This window comes from Nicotiana sylvestris, chromosome 7 (assembly GCF_000393655.2).
Source record: "Nicotiana sylvestris chromosome 7, ASM39365v2, whole genome shotgun sequence".
Classification (NCBI taxonomy): Eukaryota; Viridiplantae; Streptophyta; class Magnoliopsida; order Solanales; family Solanaceae; genus Nicotiana; species Nicotiana sylvestris.
Genome location: NC_091063.1, coordinates 43,525,172 through 43,548,725, shown reverse-complemented (window position 1 = coordinate 43,548,725; position 23,554 = coordinate 43,525,172). Strand labels below are relative to the sequence as shown.

Here is a 23,554-nt window from a genome sequence, read left to right as displayed (position 1 = left end):
AGATTGTTGCCTTTTTGCAGAATGGTATCGTTCCTGAAGACAAGAGGAAACCTCACGCGCTTCGAAAAAGGCTGCTCGATATTGCTTAAAGCAAGGCAATCTTTATCGGAAAATGTTCGGTGGTCCCTTAGCAAGATGCCTCGGACCTTTTCAGACAGAATACGTGATGAGAGAAATACACGGGTGGCATTGTGGGAATCACGCAGGAGGAAGATCACTAGTAAAAACCCTAATCATGGCAGGTTATTATTGGCCCAAAATGGAAGAAGAAGCAGAAAGTTTCGTGGCTAAATGTGATAAATGCCAAAGGTACGGTAATAATATGCATAGACCTGCAGAGTTGCTACATCCGGTCACTGCACCGTGGACGTTTATGAAATGGGGGATGGATATCATAGGTCCCCCACCACAAGCAAAAGGACAGGTAAAATTTTTGCTCGTACTCACTGATTATTTTACTAAATGGGTAGAAGCAAGAACATTCAAACAGGTGCGTTGGTGTACCAAAGGAAATCATATAAGACAATGGCCCTCAATTTATAGGCACACAAATCACAGAGTTCTTTCAAAGTTGGCAGATCAAAAGAATTATATCCACACCTTATCACCCGGTGGGTAATGGGCAAGCCGAGTCAATAAACAAAATCATTATCAATAATTTAAAGAAACGTTTAGAGGAATACAAAGGTAATTGGCCAGAAGTGTTACCTGGTGTTTTATGAGCATACCACACAACAGCAAAAACAAGTACAGGAGAAACACTATTTTCATTGGTTTACGGGGTTGAAGCTTTAATTTCAATAGAGATAGGAAAGCCAAGTACAAGATTCACACAAGCGTCAGAAAAGTCTAATAACGAAGAAATGCGCATAAATCTTGATCTACTTGAAGGGAAAAGGGAAGTTGCACTAATAAGAATGGCAGCACAAAAGCAGGTCATAGAACGATACTACAATCGAAAAGCACGCCTAAGATTCTTCAAAATTGGGGACTTCGTGCTCAAAAAGGGTTTTCAATCTATGAAGGCAGCTAATGCAGGGAAATTAAGTCCAACATGGGAAGGACCCTATAGGATTCATGATATTGTAGGTAAAGGAGCATACGAGCTGGAAACAATAGATGACAAGATACTACCTTCGCATTGGAATGTTGTTCACCTGAAGAGATACTATTTCTAAGGAATACCCACGGTTAGGTATACCTATTTTAAAATTTAATTTTTGAATTGTTAAATTTTACTAACTATTTTAGATGATAGGCAAAAAGCTAGCCCGTACTAAATGATGAGTCACGACCTGCAAGACACGTGGAATAAATTAAACTTCCCGGTCTAGGGTTACAATTATTCTGATAGAAATTCGAACGGGCTAAGCAGTCTTCATCTATAATCGCACCTCCAGTCCCGTATGTTTTTTCCTTTTCAGGAAAAGGACCAAATGAGAAGAACAATCAAGTGCTCGAGGCTTCACACTTCAACGCTCAAACACTTGGGGGACTATATAATAGACACAGGCATGTGTATAAAGAAGGCAAAGAAGATTGGGAAATAATCAAAGATCAAGCTTGAAAAGTTCACTCAATGAATAAGTCAAGTACAGAGCAAAGTCACGAGCTAAGCCTAAAGAAAGACCTTACCATAGCTAGGGTAAAGGCTATGTACTGAAACGGGTTATAAATAAAAACCTCGTGTTTATTTTTCTTTTTAAAATCTGTATGAGGAAAATAGTTACGAGAAAGTTATAGATGTAATTTAAATACATGTAAAGTGTTATTCAAAAATAGACAAAGTTCAAATAAAAACTTGTCAAAGTTATTTCAAGAAACATATGTATTCCTATTTCTTTTATCGTATATTAACACCGTTATGAAGTTGAGACGTCTTCTTCATTAAGTGTCGAATATAAAAGGGCCCTCTTTTATAAAATTCATGATTAATTTAAGTATTCATGAAGTTAACAGAAGCATTTTTTGAAGAGTAAAAATACAAGTTATTCAGTAAGTCCTTAGAAATAAAGGCAAGAATAAACAAAACAGAAGTTCAAATAGTAACGAAAAACTTCTTAATATTAAAAAGCTTAGACTAAGTATGAACTTAGCTATAAACTGAAAATTGTTTATACATATTTCCCCATAAAAGGTCTGGGGACTTAAGTTTTCAAAACAAACCCTCAAATGAGACCAAGGGTTTTAACCACAATTTTCCAAAAAAAAAAGAGACACAAAGGAATTCAAACAACTTAAACTTGTCACTGAGAAGATGAAGGAACTAAAGCAGGTACATCAACAATAGCGGGTTCAACTTGGCTTGAAGGAGTGGGGATACCCGTATCATCTTCAATATTTGCGGAAGCTTCGACCACGGGAGAAGGAAAATCTTGGTTTTGTTGAGTCTTCTCAATAGTTTCATTGATCTTAGCTAACTCAGATTCCAAGTTAAAATTCCTTTGGCTAGCTTCAACAAGGGTATCACGACGAGAATTCAAAAACGCCCAATTCACTTAAATGGTAGACTTATCTTCAAGGATCTCATAATCCCTTTCCCAGTCAGCGATTTCGTTCTTTAGCTTTTCATTTTCAGCCAAGGTAGATTCATAAGAAGCTTGAAGAGAGGCGTGGGAATTTTCTAAGGAACAAACCTTATCAGAAGAAACCCGGAGGTCTTCTTGGGTTTGAGTCAAATTCTGCACGAGTTTACCAGCATAGGCTTCTTTTGCATCCAAGAGAGCCTTCAACTCTCTAATATCTTCACTCGCCTTGGAAAGCTGCTCGGAAAAAGAAGTTTCAAGACGAGCCTTTTCCTTGTCTGCTTGACTGGAGGAAGCCTTTTCAACTGCCAATTCCGAAGTCAAAGCCCGCACCTGCTGCTCCAAGGTACTTTTACTTTCTTCTAAGTACTCCACATCGATCTGAAGACTTTTATACTGTTTTTTCCAATTATATGCCTCCAACTTGTAATCACGCACTAACTGCTCTAAGAGGGTAACCCTTTTCATCATCTCTGTGCCGATGAGATTGGCCTAAAAAGGGGGAAAGGGAAGGAAATGAGAATCCCAAAGATAGAAAAATGACAAAATAAAAGTTAGGAAAAAGGAATATCTTTAAAGAAGCATGCACAATGTCATTCATCAAAGTCAAAGAACTATGGCTCTCTAGCCTGACTCTCTCAACAGGACCAATTAAAGGCTTTAGCCACACATCTGCTTGACCCGATTTTCTTAAAAGGTTGCCCTCAGCGGGGACTTCAATAATCATTTGCCTCATAGCACCACTCCTACTTGAGGAGACAACCTCAGCACGGTGAGTAGGTGGAGGAGGAATTGTCGAAGGAGGAACAGTAGAAGTAGTAAAAACAGCCTGGGGAGGAACGGAAGCAGCCATATCAGCAAAGTAGGAGTCACAGGCACGGGAGGAGAAAAAGAAGCCAAAGGAGCTTCATCAGAAATGGGACCTAAACTTTCACTACCAAACCCGCGGTCAAAAAGCTGCTCAACAGAATCATGAGCAACAGCGGGAGCATCATCAACATCATCAGGGATCACTACCAGGACTTCAACAGATTCGGTTAGAGGAATAGAACGGCGGGGGATGTTTCTGCTTCATCATCGGAAATAATGCGTCTGCGAGCTCGTGGCCTTGTTACCAAGGAACCCCCGTCTTCCTCTTCTTCGGAATCTTGGTCATCAACGGCTTTTCTTTTCGATAAAGAGCCTAGAATTATTTCTTGAGCCCTTTCCAAAGAGATACGAGAAGCCGCAACCACCTCAGCAGTAACTCCTCGAATAGGAAATCCTGATAGAAAAAGGATTGGGTTAAGTTCAGGAAAAAAGAATATGTAAAATAAAATAAAAGCTCTTACCATGAGTTTTTACTTTCCAACCAAAACGTTGGGAAAGGATCTTCCAAGATCTACCATCCATTGGTGCAATACTCAACAGCATTCCTACCCAATCACGGAAATTGGAAACATCTTCCACAACTCCCATGGTTGCTAGAAAGGAAAAGTAAAATTAGAAAAATCAACAAAACTGAAGAAAAAGGTACAAGAAAGTTAGAAGACTCACGTGCAAAATTCCACTTCTCAGGAAAGGGAACGTTCTCATCACCCATTAAACCAACAGTGGGGGAAGCAACAAACCTGGCATACCAGCCACGGTCTTTGTCATCTTCAGGGCTAACTAGAACTCTTTTGCTCCTGGCAACTAGTGTAAAAACATCATTGCGAAAGAATCTAGGAGAGTAAAGATGAATTAGATGTGGAAAAAAGGCACACTGACTATGTTGGTCAAATGCCTCAAACAGGCAACAACCCTCCATATTATTGGGCCAATTTGACCTAAGCAAACATCAAAGAAACAACAGAACTCGAGAATAACAGGATCAATTGCAGGTTTGAATCCTAATGTGAAAGGGTACGTATAGACAAAGGAAAATCCGGTTAAGTAAGAGGTAATTCTTTGATTTGGATTGGGAATAATGATAGGAAAGTCATGACTTCAATGGCAGTCTCTACGAACTAAAGAAATCAAACCTTCAGTGATTTGAGTGGGATAGATATCGGGGTGATCTAAAGAAGATACTTGATTTCTAAGAGTTTCTCTGTCATTATAGAAAGATAGTTCCACAGGAACTATCTCCTCTACTAGAGGTTCACGAAGAGGTTCAGAAGATTCCTTACCTCTAGAAGAAGATCTGTGTGAAAGAGAACCTCTAGTTCTAGAAGAAGGGTCAAAACTAGGCGAAGGAAGAGAAGAACCACGCAGGGATGAAGATCCTAAATTACGAACCCTACCTCCTCTTCTGCTCATACTGGGGGCATCAGGGAAGTTATCGACTATGGGGACCCTTTTAGGGTTAGGGTTTGATGAAGACATGTTAGTACGAGGAAGAAACAAACAAAGATTCAAGAACTGAATATTTTGAAAACTTTATGTGATAAAGACAAAGAAGAAAACTATATTTATACTACGAAGCAACCGTCAAAGGAAAAGGTGCATTGATGGAAAAGTCATAATGAGAACTCACGCTTCGTGATTAGTGAAGCTGTGAAAAAGTCCTAAAAAGCACTGCAAAGTTGCAGATCCAGTAAAAAGGTGCCACGTGTGAAGAGCATTAAATGGAAGTAACAAATGAAGGGTTGATTTTGCTATAGCATTAATGGTGACAAAAATTCCCGTTTTAATGAATTCCACTTCCTAAATATTCAATTGATGAATAAATGGCAAGTGGAGGGACTATCTGTATTGGGAAAATTTGAGTTTACATATTAAAGTGATTGGAAGATGACGTGTCATGGCACGTAGACTGGTCAAAGAGTTATTATTGGCAAAGAGGCACGAGTTGCAACAGATACGAGCAGAGGCATAAGAGGAGGCACGAGCGGATACTCAAAAGATTCAACGCCCGTACCTATTTAAGTCCAAGAATTAAGGAGAATGAATCTGACAGCACAAGAGAGTACAGATACAGTATTTAATGAGCATTAAATACTAAAAACATTAGAGAATCTGTATTAAAATACAGTGATTATGTAACATAGCATTTAATATCTTTAATTGTCTATAATGACTTTATTATGACAAAGGCAAAACACATATTTCCAAGATAGCTATAAAAGGGAAAGAATGGGTCAATTGTAGACACACAAAATACAATCTGAATATATTGGTTTTACTTTGAAGCTTATTGTTGGCAAAAATCACTTTCCTTTATTCATTCTTTAATTATCATTAACCCGAATTCTTCTAAATTATCCATTATCGCAACTTAATTATCCTCTCGCCCTCACAAAAAGGCCAAGCAGAAACCATTAGTTGAGCCAAGTCCAATTTGCTGATGACATTTATTTTAGGAATTAAATTCTGTGCAATGATAATATATACGTAAACTTTTACACAATCAAATTAAATCAACTTATACTATTATCAGACAAATTAGCAAGCCTGATATGATAGTTCAAAAAATAATATATAACCTGCTATAATTGGTTTTAAAAGTTCCCTTTATTTTACATATATTTTTTAGAATTTTACATTAAATATTCATAAGAAAAAAATATCAAAGGCCAACTTGGATAAATGAATAAAGAAATGTGGACGGGGCTCAACTATATTTAAGACAACGGGCCCCTTAATTAGAAAAAGAATAATTAATCAACATATGAACATGTCACCTTATGTCACATTATCATGTGTAATTGCTTGCACGTCCTTAATAAACTATATTTTTGCCAATCTGTCAATTTGGACTGCCCCTCATATTAAAACCCAAAACTTCACAAATTATTTTCCACTACCTTCCCCCACTTCATACCAACTCTTTTCGGCAATCCCATTACAAACTTCTTTTTTCTTACAACACTTTTTCCTTTCTTTTCTAAACGATAAACTAAAAAGAGTTTTGTCCAAATTATAATTAATAAGCTGTAGCTAGTTTTTGGTCATGGAAGATAGGTTAAACAGAAGAAGTACTCCATTTTTTATCAAACAAGAAGATTCCACCGGAACTCCGCCGGATAATGCCGCTGATTCTCCCTTTTCCGGCGATGAAGCTGCTGAAGTTAACATGCCATCTCCTAGAAAAAGGTTTGTAAATTATTCTTTCTTTTTTTTTGTTGAGAAAATGAATCTTAAAATATTTTATGGTCAGTTTTATTCTTTTTTTTTACGGAATTCGGAAAAAATGAAAACTTTGGATAGTTTTCTTATATTAGTATTGGTTTGATTGTATTTATAGTAGGAGAGGAGCAAAAAAGAAAGTAATTACAGTGCCAATTATTGATGCTGATGGATCACGAAGTAAAGGAGAAGTTTATCCACCACCAGATTCTTGGTCTTGGAGGAAATATGGACAAAAGCCAATTAAAGGGTCACCTTATCCCAGGTAATTAAATTAATTATCTTCACTGCATTTTAGATTAAAGAACCATGGTAAATTGAAATAAAAGAAATTTTAAAAATAAATAAAAGTTGCTTACTAAATAATGACAGAATTATTGTTCTAAACAGTCATTGTAGTTGCCGCCGGGGGGTAGTTGGTAAAGGTTTTGATTCTTATCCGGTAGGCTGATGACTATCTTATTATGGACCAATTAAACTTTGCATTAAATTAATGTAGTAGTTTGAATTATGCATTGCTAGTAGTACTTCACTCGCCTACTTACACCTTGCTAATCACGCTCTTTTTTCTGGTATTACCCACTTTGGCAATCAAATTAAAGCGTCGTAAATACAGTTGAAATCTATATTTACGGACTTAAAATGTTGAATTATCCATTAATTACACCTTTTAGCGTATTTGCCAATTAAGGATAAGCACAAAGGCTCATGTATTGTACTTGCTTCTTCTTATAGTATCGGAGCATTTATGCCACTAAGATAGGGGTTCAATTCTAAAGGACAATTCAGTATACAAAGTATCCCGCATTCATGTAAGGTTTGAAAAATGACCATTCCTCAATCGTGTAATGTTGGCAATCTACTCTAATGCAAACATCAATGGCTGATTACATGGCTCGAACCCGTGACTTATAGGTTATATAGAGACAACTTTATTGTTGCTCCATAGCTTCCCTTCAAAGAGTTCAATTCTACATACACTACTAAAAACAATATTTAACGACTGATAAATTCAGTAGCTAAATCAAAAAATTCGTTGCTAATCCTATTCAGCAACGACTTAGCAACATATTATCAAGAAATTTTGTTAGCTACAAGCGATTTAGCGAAGACTAGCGACGAAGTTCGTAGCTAATTCTATTTTTTTGTAATAGTGATATCATTAATGTGGTTGTCCCTTACAGTGGACGCTTTCAAGACATTGTTCCATAATTTATTGTGATATTATTGGTTTCAATAGTATGGCCAGATTGATAACATTACAACCCCAGAAAATATACACTAGAGAAAATTGGAGCGAAGTGGCATTACAAATTTTGAGTTTTTTTTTCCCATACATTTAATGAACTTCTACACCTTGATCTAACCTCGAGTTCCACGACTTCCAAGTGTCTTCATAGCCCACTCTCTTCTCCATTATATTGATGTGAATTCCTCCATAAATATCGATGGTAAATGCAAAGGCACTCATTGTTTTCGGGCTTGACTTTTATAAATGTAGTTACAAAATATCTTAAAATTTATATACTTGTGCCAATTTATATACTTCCTCAAAATCATTTTGTATAACATTTTTTTCATGTTTATATATATATATATATATATATATATATATATATATATATATATATATATATATACTTCAACATTACATTTCTTATGTAATGTTTTGGAGCACAGACTCTAAAAGATCTTTTGGTACGTGTGAAAAGTCTTTAAATATGAACATGCAACAAAAGCGGAGACAATACCTTTTACTGTATGGGGTTGTTTGGTAGGGGTATACGATTAGTACTAAATGGGGTGTATACGTATTGTTGGGATTAGTAACGCTGAGATTAGTTATGCTGAAATTATTACTTATCAATTATCTGGTTTGGTGTATTAAAGGTTTTGAAAGGATTGTTTTGTCTTTATACATGCTTATCCATGACTTCGTGTATTAAAAACTATAGTATTACTAATGCCACGGTTCGCTATAGGTTTGAAAAACACTACCAAACAAGGGATTAATAATATAAAGTTAGCTAATACATGTATTATTTCCCTAACGTACATCCTACCAAAGGGCACCTAATCGGTTTGATAATACTGTGTATTCACTTAATTTTAAGGTCCAATTCACTGTCTTTGGATTTCTAGAAGAAAATGTAATTTGTGAAGAGAGCAAACTTTTATGGGTTATTCAATATTTTTTACTACTATAAAATTTTGGTGGGCTATTAGCACTCTATTTATTATTTCTATCTTTTACTTAAAATGGTGCATGTGTTTCATGCTCAGGGGATATTATCGATGCAGTAGCTCCAAAGGCTGTCCTGCAAGAAAACAAGTAGAGCGTAGCCGCCTGGACCCCACCACTCTCCTCATTACCTACTGTTCTGAACACAATCACCAATTCCCAGCCGCCACCAGCAAACACCACCACCACCCTCCTGCCACCAGTACACCCACCACCTCCACCACATCTACCAATACCGCCGGAGACAACAATGCGGCGGCTGCGGCCACTGACGTCACCATGACAGATAAATCATCTCCTGAAGAATGTGACGTCTTTGCTTATCAACATGACAATGGCTTCTCGGAGCTGGCCGGCGAATTGGGTTGGTTCTCCGATGTGGGAACTCCTACATTTATGGAGAACACGTCATCAATGGTGGGGTCCACGTGGAATGATGCTGACGTGGCTTTAATGTTGCCTATTCGGGAGGAGGACCAGTCTTTGTTTGGTGATTTGGGGGAGTTGCCGGAGTGTTCAGTTGTTTTCCGGCGGTATAGTGTGGAAGCACCGTGTTGCGGCGGTACTGGATAATAACCCACGTGTCAAACTTTCACACTGAAAACTGAAATTACATGTAGATGGACCTCAGTTTGCCACACGAGATACCAAAAGTTTTTTTTTCCTCCTTTTTTTTTTTTTTTTTTTTTTTGTTCCACGTTTCTCATGACCCTTTTTTTTCTTCTTTATGTAAAGATCAGGTAGATTGGGACAAAAAAGAAAAGAAAAAACCATACTTTTACTTGATTGAGCTCCTTTTGGCAAAGTTCACCTTTTGGATTATTATATGAGCCTACTTCTGCTTTCTAATGTGGACAGGGATTTAATGTTAACCTAACTTCAGTACATTTTAAGCATCTAGACTGCTAGTTGGCGGCTTTACGTGAAGATTGTCCTTTCACCTTCTTTTCCTTCTTTTGACGAGACAGATTGGATTACGTTTAGCTTCATCTATGTTAGTAAACAACAACAACCCAGTATAATCCCACTTAGTGGGGTCTGGGAAGGGTAGTGTGTACACAAACCTTACCCCTACCCTGGGATAGAGAGGTTGTTTCCAAATAGACCCCCGGCATCCTTCCCTCCAAGAACTTCCCGTCTTGCTCTTGGGGAGACTCGAACTCACAACTTCTTAGTTGGAAGTGGAGGTTGCTTACCATCAGAGCAACCCTCTTGTCTACCTTCATCTATGTTCATAAAGAAATCAAGAAATATAAAACGAAAAACCACGCTATTGAACATGAGGTAGCAAATCATACTGCTCATCTCTTTCAATTTAGATGACACACTTTACTTATTAGTTCGTTAAAAAAAATGACATATTTCTATAATTGAAAATAATTCTACTTTAAACTCGTCATTTTATCCTAGAAGCTTTTATAATCATATAAATGTCATGCCCTCACAAAGGTTTTATCCCTTAAACTTTTAAGACCATAAGTTTCAAATATCTTTTTTTTCCCCTTAAATTTCGTATCGAGTCAAACTACCTCATCTAAATTGAAACGGAATAATGTTAAAATGGAATGGTAACAGGAGATTTTAACGTTACTTTTTTATTCGAATGCTGTGATGAGAGGAAATAAATATATAATCATTTGTAATGGTTAGTTCCTTAATCCTATGCCCAACATCATGAACGAAAAAGAGTCCTGAAAGACAGATTGCAATGATGGGTTAGTAATATGGCAATGGAGAGTTTCCTATTATGAAGCTTTTTAGTTCCATAACATGGAAGGGCTGTTAAATGAAATTCACATGCTAAACCTGCAGATTATCAACAGTTTGATCTTGCCCTATTAATGGACAACAATTTCTACTCAAGAGATAGACAAAAAAAAAATCTAATTAAAATCAAAGGGACAATCGAGACGAAAGATGATATATTGGTAACATGTTATTGGAAAGACCTTGCCACTGTCTCATTTTTTCAAGCTAACATCCAGAACCCATAAAACTAAGACCTTGTTTGCACATTCTGTAATTAGAAACCAACGGTACCTGCTCCTTCGGAGTTTTTCATGAGAACGCTGCTTCGTGTATTCTCATGGCTAGCTTAAATCTTATCCCACAACCAAGATAACCGAAAAAGGAAAAGGAATACCGGGGAGGAAATCATTGATTTAATGACAATTTACAACTAAAACAGCTTGAGCATCGTCTTGCACATTTTTCAAGAGCCCTAGCTTGAACAGCATCCGAACTTTTTCCAGGAAGACCCTTCATCTTTGATGTTAATCGTCTCTCCTTTAGGAGGAGCAGATGAAGTAGCACCTTCATCGCCTGCCTCGACTGCTTTTTTACTGACGATCCGGTATATCTGCGTGAGAGCTTCAGTGAATGCATTTTCCACGTTGGTTGCTTCTAATGCAGAAGTCTCCATAAAGTATAGGCCCTCCCTCTCTGCCAAACCTTTAGCCTCATCAGTTGAAACAGCAACGAGATGTCGGAGATCTGATTTGTTGCCTATGAGCATGACTACAATGTTAGGGTCAGTATGGTCTCTCAACTCCTTCAACCATCTTGTGACGTTCTCATAGGTAACATGTCGAGTGACATCATATACGAGCAAAGCGCCGACAGCTCCCCGATAATAAGCACTAGTAATGGCACGATATCTGGTAGCGAAGAAGAAAAAAATGAAGCATTAGTATAACACCTTAAGATGATAACATCTAATTGACATGAGTTCCTGTGTCTTATTCATTCCCTCTCTATACGACAGTTAGCAACAAAACACATACAAGCAACTACATATTCGCCATAAGCAAAGAACATCAATAACGGGGAAAAAGGGGCACCAAGAGGGAAAAAGAAAAACGTAGGGAAAAGAGATCAAGTATTCAAACATCTGCCTATGCAATTGAGCTTGAATATACGAATATTATATTTACTAACCAAGAAAAATATTGAAAGTTGTGGTATACCAGTATACATGACCTATTTTTTTTTTTTATTATTAAGTAAATACATGACCTATTTTTATTGCCAACAAAACTTTTTGATCGTTTTCTATTAAAGATGCAACTTAAATGTGTTTTAAACACTAACCTAAATACTTTATACATTTATTTCTCAAACTATTCTCCCTAAACAAAGAGATAAGTCCACAACTCCCACTGAAAAAACAACAGGAGAAGAAACCACAAGACAGAAGATAAAGGACCAGAAAGATGAGGTCTACTCCATCTTTCTTCCACTGCTCTATTTTAGGGTTAAGTTGGACAGTGTGGGGGTAAATATATCAGGCTTAACTTGCACCTTCGCAAAATAGCTAGAAAAGAACCCCCCCCCCCCCCAAAGAGATGAAATTGCTCAAAGATTTTTAAGCTAGAACCTATGTTGCGCGGACTCTCCAAAATGTAGCCGCACCCGTGTCGGATCCTTCAAACATGCACTACTTTTGGAGGATCCGACACGTATCCGGCTACATTTTCGGAGAGTCCGAACAACATAGGCTAGAACTATTATTCATCTCAGGAAAAGGTTTTGCATACAACCACCAATAGGGAATATATCAAAACGTGGGCTTTACAATAAGCGAGAATTATGATCGATATTTCGTCCAGACTTTCACATCCTTGCCATTGAGAAATGCACAAGATGTCAAATACATATCAGGCACTAAAAAGCCATGAACCAGCAGCTGAACTGTGCCAACAAAAGCACTGCCATGAACTAACACGCATGCTGCACATGTTCACAAGAAATGAGTAGGATAAAGGCAAAGCAACATATCAGAAAGCCACCCAAGGGCATTCAAGCAGGGCTAAATAAATTCATCTTCCTCTTAATTCAGTTCTCATGTTTTATCATACCAGCTCCATATACAATTACGAAACATGTTGTATCACCCTATATTTAACACTGCACCGTGTTTGCACCCAACTATTATGTACTTTTTGTAAGAAACATGAGCATAGAACATCTGGAAGAACAACTATGATGTGATACCATTGCTAATGACATGTAAAACACACTTATGATTCATAAACCTTGTAGCAAATTACGTCAACCACATCCAAAATTGAAAATAACCAGAGGCATTGCTTACTGTATTTGCAAGAAGAAAGAGACCAACCCTTCAATTCACCACAATCATGCCAACTCAATAACCTAATACAAACTATCCTTGGGCATTCTCGTCTCTTACTCTCTTGATAACTTGATCTCAAGAATTTTTTCATTTGGCAAAAACGATGTTATTTTCTGAAGTTCAACTCCAAGCATGTTCTTTACTTTGTGCCTACTTTCTTAGTTTTCACAGGGCATTCTGTAGATATACCCAATCTCTTAACGATAGAAAATTGAGGTATCGAATCTCAGAATAGAAAGTTGACAAAGTGAAAAATTTGTTATACCAACAAGGTAGTGAATTTTTTCATGGCCATAAGTTCTGAAGGAGTCATAGTTTTCACACCTAACTGTCACCAAGAAGCCCACAGCCTTTAAGAAGGATTTTTCTAGGGCGAGACACGGAGGCGGATCCAGGATTTCCGGAGGATGGGTTCACTATTACTTTTTAAAAAAAAAATTAAACCAAAAGGTTGGTAGGGGATTTGATCCCCTGACACTAGGCTATTGGAAATAAGAGACCAAACCCAGTGCACCACTTGGTCTCTTTTGACCATGGGTTCCACCAAGTATATATATCTATTTTGCCAAATTATGTACATCATATCTATATTTTAACCCGAGGACCACGGGTTCACGTGAACCAAGTTTTACATGATAGATCCGCCCCTGGCGAGACATAGAAAAGAGATTACATTGTTGTTAACTAGAAGTTTCGACCAAATACAATTAAATTGGAGTTGCACCAGTGCTAGAGTAAAGTTTTGGTTCCCCAAAATTTCTTTTCTTTCTTCAAGTTCGTTACCAGAGAAATGACTTATACGAGATTTCATTTTCAATTGCCCTTACCAAGTATCAACTGCATTCCTTCCTTTTCTTTCTTAAATAACATAACATGAAAGAATTTACAAACACCAAGGGATATGACCTAATGGCCAATGAAGTGTTCAGAGTTACCGGGTAACTGTACAAGTGGGGTTAGCAAGTAACCGTGAATTCAGTGGAATAGTAAAGGTGCGCGCAAATTGACCCAAACACCACCGTTATAAAGCTACCTAAGATACAAATTTTACTTAAATTGGATCTCAGTTTTTTGGTCAGTACTTTAAGCTGTATCTAAATTACAACTTTGTTTGTATACTAACCACAAACGGGCTTGGTTTAGTTTCTAGCTTTGTTAGACCTATTTCCAAAGATTAATTCCATATGATGTGCGCAAGTATCTTCTTTGTGTACATATAGACTTTTCACTAATTTGTAGTGCATCTAAAGAATCTACTTTCAACAACTCGGATACACGTGTCAATGAAAATGAAAGATCCATGTCAAACATCTATATTTCAAAACGACGATCTATTTTGCAACTAAAAATACACTTTGGTTTTTAAAGGTACTTCCACTCCTTTTTGTTAACCCATTTCGTATGTCTTATAACCCTCAATACTGAACTCAAGCTAAAGCTATTTCATAGATTGAATTCCTTTTGGTATAAACCAATTTTTTTTAAACCTTCTCTTTTTAATTGGCAAATGAAAAGCTATGAAATCAATCAAACAATAAAATGGTCAAGGATCTCAAAAATTACAATAGGGAAAAAGAGTTGCTTCGGTCATTTATTTGTCATATTAGAAAACATATCCTCCCGATGTACTTGTACGGGAACTGAACAAATTCAAGTAATCTCATATAACAAATGTGGAAACAAAAATTTCTAAAACTAGCTTTCAGATTGACACCACAATAGCATCTAGACAGCTAGGAGTATACATAGCATGCAAAAGTGTTGAATTGTGTGATCACCTCATTTAAAAGCCTATTAGAGACAAAACACTTTTATACGTAATTAATTATGTCTTCAAAACACCCTTTGCAAAACATGTAGAAATTCATTTTTATAATTGGTGGCGGTGCAACTTCCATGTCCCTCAAATGGTAATACATATACTACACAGGATTCCCATTCAAGCAACAAAACCACATCTACACACTCATTTACAATATCAATAAACACAAACAATATTCAATAATCCTACAAAAAGAAGCTTAACACAACAAAGCCACAAGCAACTTTCACTTGACTAAAGCGCGAAAACATGTAAAAGCAAGCACTTACTACCACTCTGGAACCCCACAACTTAAATATATTGCAGATTTCATACAAATAAATAAATAAATAAAAGCTCACACACCAATATAAACGGTTATTTAGAGTTCAACAAAGATCATGTAACCAAGTAACAAAAGCACTATAACTAAAGCCACAAAAGCATAATAAGCAAAACCCCAGATACACAAACACAAAAAGAGACATAGATGTCTAAAGTATACTACCAGAAGAAAAGAAAAAAATATATAAATCAGGGGTCTTTTCTTTGTTTTTCAGAAAAGGAGGAAACTTTACCTTTCTTGGCCAGCAGTATCCCAAATCTGAGCTTTAATAACTTTGCTATCAATATTGAGACTTTTGGTAGCAAACTCAACTCCAATTGTAGACTTAGACTCCAGGTTGAATTCATTTTTGGTGAATCTTGAAAGCAGATTTGATTTACCCACACCTGAATCTCCGATCAACACTAGCTTGAATAAGTAATCGTACTCATCATCTGCTCTGTAACCTGCCATCTTTGAAAACAATTACTTTGTTCTGTGTTTTTTGGTTAGGCAAAAAAGTAAGTAAATCACAGAACTCTGCTTCAATTTTTTTTCTTAAAGGCGGAGAAAAGGGGTTGGGACTCTCGTCTGAGGTTGGCTATATTCTAGGAACAGCTTAAAATAGAAATGAATTTCATATCGTGAAATGACGTAACTACCCCTTCAGGTTCTCGTTTGATTTTTTTTTTCTTTGATTTTTCCGATAAACAATAAAATGAAAAAAAATTGGTAGAGAATAGAAATTACATCAAGTTTCCACTTAAGCAAAAAAGGAATTGAAGTATGTGCAGTAACAACAACAACAACGACCCAATAAAGTCCCACTAAGTGGGGTCTGGGGAGGGTAGTGTGTACGCAGACTTTGCCCCTATCCCGATAGGGCAGAGAGGCTGTTTCCGATAGACCCTCGGCTCAGGAAGATGAAAATAAAACAAGTAAAGACAATTCATCAGTAACGTCAACATAACCATAGAAATTATGACAGCATCCTAAAAACCATAAAATAGATGACATGCAATAACCATAACCCACAACTAAGGTTTAGAGCTATGGAAAACAGTAAGGTTAGTGTGAACTCTACATTAAACACAAGCATGTCTAGGACCAACCTACTCAAACTCGCTTCACCCCCGGAATGGAGGAGGAGAAACTCGACTACCACCCTATCCTACAACCCTAATGCTCGACCTCCAAACCTTCCTATCAAGGGTCATGTCCTCGGAAATCTGCAATCGTGTCAGGTCCTGCCTGATCACCTCTCCCCAATACTTCTTAGGTCGTCCTCTACCTCTTCTCGAACCCACTAAAACCAGCAGCTCACACCTCCTCACCGGAGCATCCAGGCTTCTCCTCCGCACGTGCCCGAACCATCTGAGCCTCGCTTCACGCATCTTATCTTCCACAGAGGCCACACCCACCTTCTCCCGAATATCGTCATTCCTAATCTTATCTATCCTAGTATGCCCTGAAGTATGTGTAGTAAAAGAGCAAAAATTTCAATAACACTGTTTCAATATTCTTTGTAAGCAGATACACGAATTAGCTTGAGTCGTGCTGGGCACTGTCCTAAGAAACTATTTCAGCAGTGTGAAATATTTCTTCAGGATTAAACAAGCTTACCTCTATTATTTAGAGAATACAGGAATCAGCAAAATTAAATATTACAAACCCAGCTAGCAAGAAGGAAAAGTAAATAAGAAAGGAAACAACTAATATTTAATATTAGACAATAAAAGAAGAAGGGAGGAGTGAAAGGAAAGGAGAGGAAGAAATGTTTTTTTGCTGATGGATATTTCCTTGTCAAGTGAGAGCCTAGTTATAGTTGTAATTGCATGAAACTTGGATTTTGCATGGCAAAAACGTGGCTGAACATTTGCCACTTTTTAGTCTTCTTTTGCCACTAATCATAACCTTCTAGAAGGGCTAAAACACTTGTCCAAAGGGCATTAAAATATTGCCACAGTCCCCCACTATTTTAAAGACTTTTTAAAATAAACTTGCTGGATTTGTATGGTCTAAATGCAATAGGTTTGGTGTCTTCTGGACTATGAATCAAACTTAGATCAATAAAAATTAACTCACAGAATTACTGGTGAAATATAAAATTTATGAACCAATAACTCTCATTGTAAGTCAGAGATTTTATCAATCACACTTCGACCCTCACAATTTTGAACGCGGTTTTGCGCCACTAGGCCATGCGCATGCCTGGTGATTCATGAGAGCCATAGAGATTAGGCCAAAATCTCATAGGAGCGGCCCACTTCACTCTCATATAGGTGAATTTATCAAGTGTATACTGCTTTTAAATACACCATTCATAAGGACTATGAATTTCATTAAGAGTTATAACTCAGCCTCTCAATTAGTAGCAGTCAAGCACTCTCTTTTAGTGCTCTAGTGCCAATATCGACTTGTTATTACCCATATAAACCTACTTCATGGGATCTCCAATCACATAGGTTGAGTTACCATCTCTATTGACAACATGTCGGCCTTAACCCCATCTCTTTTGAGGTTTGAAGAATTAATTTTCTTCCCACGGGTTTAGTTAGAGGATGGGCCAAATTTATCTCTGACTTCAAATAGTCAATGGAAATTATTCCATCTCTCAATAGCTATTTTATGACATCATGTCTCAATTTCATATGTCTACTTTTACAATTATAAGATTTATTCTTTGTTATAGCTATTGTCGTCTAGCAATCACAATGTATAGACACAAGAGGCAATACGTCATTTATTAAAGGTGTTGATACCTAATTTTTTCCCGTGTATTTTTTATATGTAATATGCCTTTCAAATAGCATGTATATGCATATATAAGTATACTCCAAGGCTACATTATTTTTTCTTATTTTTTAAAAGATTTTTAAATCAATTTACTCCCCTATTTTATCAAGAAAACCCCAATAATTATTTTTAAAATTATCATCTTGGTGATTCATTTATCGTATTCTCATATTTTTACCAAAATATAGCTAATATATTTTTTACACATTTTTTACAAATTTATTTGGTATTTTTAAGGATAAAATTGCATAATTATAATATTAGCCTCTTTAATGATTTGATTGCATTTATACTTATAAAATTAAGTCCAGTATTTTTATATTTATAGTTATATGTTATAAATTATTTTAGTATATTCAATTTATTTCCAGGATTTAATTTACTATTTTATAAAAAATAAAAAGGGAAAAATGGCTATTTAAAATCTAGCCAGATTTCATTTCGATTGTAGCCTAAATTCTACCCCAATTAAACCCAATTGAACCCCAGCCCAATTCCTAAAATTACCCAACCCATAGCCCGTTTGAATGACCCGCCCGACTCCCCTTTTAATCCAGGCCGTTGATCAAAATGATCAACGGCCACATTTCAACCTTACCTTTTTTAATTCACCAACACCCCCAACCCTAATCATTTCCACCAACCAGCTGCCTCTGAAACCTCCCCCCCCCCCCCATTCTCTCAAACTCTCTCAAAGCTTCTCAAACCCTAGCCGCCTTCCACCGCTTCCACCCTAAAAGCCACCGGAATCCATGGCTTCCAAGGCTATGGAAGCCCTATACCCACATCCTCTTGCTCCTGCATGCCTGGTTTTTGAAGGTTCAAGGCCTAACCACGATGAAGTTTGGCCCAGGCTTCGTTCGATTCGAGTTCCACGGCCATCTCCGGCCTTATTCCGGCGTACCATGGTTGTTCGAGCCTGATTTTGACCTCTCCGACTTAGATCGGTGACTCTTCAAAGCCTTTCTCACTACTGGGGTTCCTCTGAAACCCTAACCCTTCGAGGTTTTTCCGATTTCCTTAGATTTGTTCCAGATCCATGCTTTTCTTAAGGTCTTAAACGATTTTCCTAACTTTTCTTTCAAAAAAAAAATACTTTCAAAATCTTTCTTTTCCGATCTAGGGTTTTTCGGAAAATATTTAAATGTTTCTCTGACTTCCTTTTTCCTTTTGTGTGTATTTTCCTCTACTGTGTTCTTGTATTTTCTTCTACCATGTTTTTGTATGCTTCTTCTATTGTATTTTCCTATACTGTGTTCTCGTATGATTTTTCTATTGTATTTCTTCTCTACTGTGTTCTGGTTTTCACCTACTTTTTAGCATGCTTCTTCTATTATTCTTATCATTTTTTTTCCATTATATTTCGTATTAGCTTCTTCTACTCTATTTTTTTTGAATTCTTCTACTATGTTCTGTGTATTACTTGCTATCATCGTTTTCTCATGAGTTTCTGCTGCTGAAAGAAACATGCAAGAGGTTTCAGTTCTTCTCTAAGACCTCTGAGCCTGTTTCGATCACTTGCCTTCTCATCTCTGTACTTGATTAATGGTGGAAACCCTAGAATTTGGGGGTTCTTCCAAGCTTGGTTATGTGATTTGCTTGAACTAAGGTTTCATTTCAAAATCCCTAACTCTTTCAGACCAACTTCGGGTCTCTGAACTGAGTTTGGACATCCTTGTTTTCATATGATTCTGACCTTTTCCTAAACTCTTCTACACTGGATTTTTCTACCGATTTCACAACGACACGACAATCTTCTTTCATGCTTAACATGTTCGTATGCCCCTTATATATGATGAACTTCCCTCTAAAGTGGCTTTCAAATTTGTGATTAGTTCATACTTCCCTCTGAATATGGTCTGATTGATTTCTTTCCATTGCTTGCGGATTTTCTTTGTGACTCGACCTAAGTTAAGACCCTTCTCAGCTTTTGCGACTTGGTTCATTCATGGGTCAGTAATTACAAGATCCCTAACCTTTTATTTACTGGCTGTTAATTGATTTTTTACCTTATTTGTACAACCGTGTACTTCAAAACCCTGTTCCTTAGAGAACTTTTTATGTATTCGCCCATAATTGCCTACTTTGCACAAAAGTGTTTGTTTAATTACTTTCCTTAAATAGTTTACCCGTTTGAATCTGAATTCCTTAATTAAAGGAAGTCTTGTGTGATTGATTCTTGATTGATATTCGGTTCCTTAATTGTTTTCTTACCTTATTTCTGCCGGATTTTTACACTATAAAAGGCACGATCCTTTTCACAAAATAAAAACAATCCTTCTGAACTCACACTCTCTCAATAATATTCTCTTCTTGTCTGCATTGTGGCCTGTTTATAAGACCTACTGCATTTCCTTTATTTGTTTCTTTGAAACTGGTATGTCCTAATTTAAGCTTCAGCATCACAACAATGTGTTTTCCATGTTTATTTACTGTTTCTGTAGAGTTCAATGTTTAAACTAGCATGTTGATTTCTTTCTATCTATTTCTGCTATGAATCCCTGCTCCCTACCCCCTTATGTGTTTTGAGTTATGGTTTAAAACATGGCAATATGTAAGTTACTGTCCATGGATTGAACTTGGTCCCTTAGGGAATCCTAACCTCTAAACAGTGTATTCTAAAAGGCTTATGGGTATGCCAACACTTCCCATTGCTGGGTATGCCCATCAGCCTGTCTTTGCCTATTTACCACCTCCCCATTCCCTATACCCCTATGTGTATTGATGTGAGTTGTTTTCCCTTTCCCTTTCCGCTCTCAGAATTTTATTCCTGCACTTGCACTCTCTCTTAGTCCCTAAGTTCTGCTCCTCTCTTGTGAGCCTTGCCTTGGGACCTTGAGTTCCATCTGAACTTGGACACCTGAGGGCTGGCCCTTTCCACACTGCACTATGTCCTAATCTGGTGATACATTTGAGTGTAAGCACTGTCCGGAGTTCATTTGAGACTCTTAGGTAACTTTGACACACCCCAAGTGGGAGAAAGGCTTTGAAATATGACCTCTTGGAGTTGGTTTACTTCATACTTCAGATAGGAAGTCTGAATCAGGCTCTCCTTGATTGTACTTTTTAATTTCCAATTTTTCTTTTTACTTTATTTTTCTGGGCTGTAATAACTTTGTAGTAAACTCTCGGGGATGGCTAGTGAAAAAGGGAGGGGTAACCATGTATGCAAAAGGGGTAAATATCCTGCCTATAGGAGTTTCTGGATTTTTGCACTCTCATATATAGATACCATGTCTATAGAAATCCTGCATTCTCTCATATAGATACCATGTCTATAGGAATCATGTATTCTCTCATATAGATACCATGTCTATAATTACCTAAAAATCTGAATTCTGCATATGCACATAGAGAATATGCCTATAGGTCTTTCTGAACCTTGCATATCCATTCTTCATTAGGCAATCATGTTTGTAGGTCTTAATAATCAACCGCAATTAGATATCATGTTCATATGTCTTAAACGAAATTCAGCACCTAGATATCATGCTTATAAGGTTTCTGCATTTTACTATGTCTATGAAAGTGTTTAAAATCAACAATGCGTAGAAAGCATGCCTATAGGAGCTATTAATCAAGTCTGAACTATTTCACTCGCTTAAAGTCTAAAACCGGCAATAATGATGCATTACCAGTTGCAGAACTTATGATCTTTTGCTAAAACTCGCCCTTCTTTAATAACTGACAACTTCTCTTAAATCAGTATGTAATCATCTCATATCCTTGTTCCTGAAGTCTGTAGATATCATGCCTATAGGGTTTTCGTCCAACACTTAGGCAAGCCATAGGGTAAAAGTTTATAAATTGAATCTATTGTTATTAACTACAACCAGCAGGCAGGCCTGATTCGGGTTTCTTATCTGAATTATGTGATAAATCAGTCTGCCTCAACCTTTAAGTTTAATCAGGCCCTAAACAGTATGTGTAAGTCATGCTACTTACTTGCTTTCTTTGTTTAAAGGAGGTGTATTTGAGCCTTTCTACTTGCTGTATGCTTTTCCCAATTTGCTATACATGTTTTTGTATGTCGCCTTAGTATTTTACCCTTTTAAAACCATAAATAAGCCCAATATCTCCTCCATTTAGGATTAGTAGTCCCAAATACCTCCGGGACTGATAGGATCGGGACGAGTAATAGCATGCAATAAGTAAACGAGACCATTCCGTGCTTTAATACCTTAAACAGGGCGGAAAGGGTAGATATGGATATGATGACCACGCAATAACATCACGTGTATCCCCTCACTGAGGAGTGATTACCGGATGTTGCATGGGGTGATCCATATTATTAATAAACCTAGGACCCCCCCCCCCCCACACACACACACACACCTTTCCTTTGTTTCTTCCTTTTAAACCTTTTAAACTGCTTCTTCAAAATCAACTCTTTTAGTTTTCTTACTTGTAACCATCATGTGCAAAATTCCCTCTTATTTGAAGTCTTATTCTCCCACGTGTTGTTTGCGCTTAAAGTCACAATAATTGTCTGGCCAGGAACCATACTAGTGGATTCTGAGGGGTGCCTAACACCTTCCTCTTGGGATAATTTCAAGCCTTTACCCAATCTTTGGTTACTCAAAACAAACCCTTTTTAGTGTCTTAATGCACTTTAATCATTAGGTGGCGACTCTTCCATTCAAACCCAATTCCCAAAAGGGAATGAGTTGTCCTCCCAAATGTCATAAACCCGATTTCGCGAGAAAAAAGGGGCACGACAGCGTGGCGACTCTGCTGGGGATTCTTAGGCTTTTACCATTTCATACTATTATTGCGAATTTATGCTTCTTTATGCGCAATTATCTGTTTATTTCTTTCAAGCATTCAATTTTTCGTTTTGATTGCAAAACTGACTTGTCTTTTTGTTTCTTTCCCTTATTACTTTCCTTTACTGCTTTCCTTTACTACCGCTTTAAATTATGAAAAACTGTTGCATTTACTGCTTTCCTAACGTGCAAATATGTGACAACCTGCTTTAATTGTTGCATAATCATGCTCAACTTCATATTCCACTCGTGCCAAACAAAATATCATAGCAACGCTTATAATGAGTGGTTGCGCTCTTCCGATATTATCACCCCTTTAAATCCGAAAAAGGCGTATTTACGGTAAAACTAGTCGATCAACGGTGTAGTCGACGGTTCCGTGCCTTCCCCCTTGAGTTGCCCGTTCAAGGGTACCAGTCTAAAACCCCTTAGAAACTTACTCTATTTAACTATGCATGCATCATGGTCAAACCCAGCCGAGTCAGTTATATTATCCATATAATGACTCTTTAAGATAGCCTTGTCCAAAGTCCACTGGGTTTCCCTAAAACCCAAACGAACATCCCCATGTTCTGTGCATTTATTTGGAGAACTAAATGCTTCATGCTAATTGTTGATGTTAAATAATCGAGTCCGGTAGGGGTATGGTCTTAACCCTTTTGTTTTGCAAAAATTGAAGGACGAGGTCCCCAGTTTCGGAATGTTTAGCACGCCCCCACTCTTGCTAGACTAATGGGGAAGTCTTCCGTCAGATGACCAAATCAATGATTGGAAAGAGAAGGCCGTCAGAGCTAGCGAAAAGTTAGAATATCTGGAATACAGTCTGCTGGAATTAGAAGGAAAAGTGAGGAAGAGAGTCGCCGACTGCCAGAACA

General features: G+C 37.2%; 3 protein-coding genes across 4 annotated transcripts; 2 read left to right on the top strand and 1 right to left on the bottom strand.

Moving 5' to 3' along the window:
- Window positions 1-259: 259 nt before the first annotated feature.
- Window positions 260-1,178, top strand: LOC138873053 (uncharacterized). Its single transcript, XM_070151487.1, has 3 exons — window positions 260-424; window positions 579-687; window positions 805-1,178. The coding sequence occupies exons 1-3, from the start codon at window positions 260-262 to the stop codon at window positions 1,176-1,178; spliced, it is 648 nt and encodes a 215-aa protein (XP_070007588.1).
- A 5,102-nt stretch (window positions 1,179-6,280) lies between these two features.
- On the top strand, window positions 6,281-9,646 carry LOC104247666 (probable WRKY transcription factor 69). 2 transcript variants are annotated; one of them, XM_009803735.2, is made up of 3 exons: window positions 6,281-6,581; window positions 6,736-6,879; window positions 8,898-9,646. In XM_009803735.2, the coding sequence occupies exons 1-3, from the start codon at window positions 6,439-6,441 to the stop codon at window positions 9,427-9,429; spliced, it is 819 nt and encodes a 272-aa protein (XP_009802037.1). In that variant the 5' UTR covers window positions 6,281-6,438; the 3' UTR covers window positions 9,430-9,646. The 2 variants fall into 2 exon arrangements, with proteins under 2 accessions (XP_009802037.1, XP_009802036.1); XM_009803734.2 differs by having other exon boundaries at window positions 6,733-6,879.
- A 1,118-nt stretch (window positions 9,647-10,764) lies between these two features.
- LOC104247663 (ras-related protein YPT3) lies at window positions 10,765-15,715 on the bottom strand. Its single transcript, XM_009803733.2, has 2 exons — window positions 15,371-15,715; window positions 10,765-11,513 (listed from the first exon to the last, which is right to left on the bottom strand). Exons 1-2 carry the CDS (start codon window positions 15,589-15,591, stop codon window positions 11,078-11,080), a joined length of 657 nt encoding a protein of 218 aa, XP_009802035.1. The 5' UTR covers window positions 15,592-15,715; the 3' UTR covers window positions 10,765-11,077.
- Window positions 15,716-23,554: the final 7,839 nt, after the last annotated feature.

Coding starts and splice junctions, on each gene's coding strand:
- LOC104247666 (XM_009803734.2), top strand. CDS start 6,439: ATGGAAGATAGGTTAAACAGAAGAAGTACTCCATTTTTTATCAAACAA. Junction 6,582..6,732: donor ATGCCATCTCCTAGAAAAAG/GTTTGTAAATTA, acceptor TTGTATTTATAG/TAGGAGAGGAGCAAAAAAGA. Junction 6,880..8,897: donor AAAGGGTCACCTTATCCCAG/GTAATTAAATTA, acceptor TTTCATGCTCAG/GGGATATTATCGATGCAGTA.
- LOC104247663 (XM_009803733.2), bottom strand. CDS start 15,591: ATGGCAGGTTACAGAGCAGATGATGAGTACGATTACTTATTCAAGCTA. Junction 11,514..15,370: donor GATACTGCTGGCCAAGAAAG/GTAAAGTTTCCT, acceptor CTTCGCTACCAG/ATATCGTGCCATTACTAGTG.
- LOC138873053 (XM_070151487.1), top strand. CDS start 260: ATGGAAGAAGAAGCAGAAAGTTTCGTGGCTAAATGTGATAAATGCCAA. Junction 425..578: donor CACCACAAGCAAAAGGACAG/GTAAAATTTTTG, acceptor CAAAGTTGGCAG/ATCAAAAGAATTATATCCAC. Junction 688..804: donor ACGTTTAGAGGAATACAAAG/GTAATTGGCCAG, acceptor TAATTTCAATAG/AGATAGGAAAGCCAAGTACA.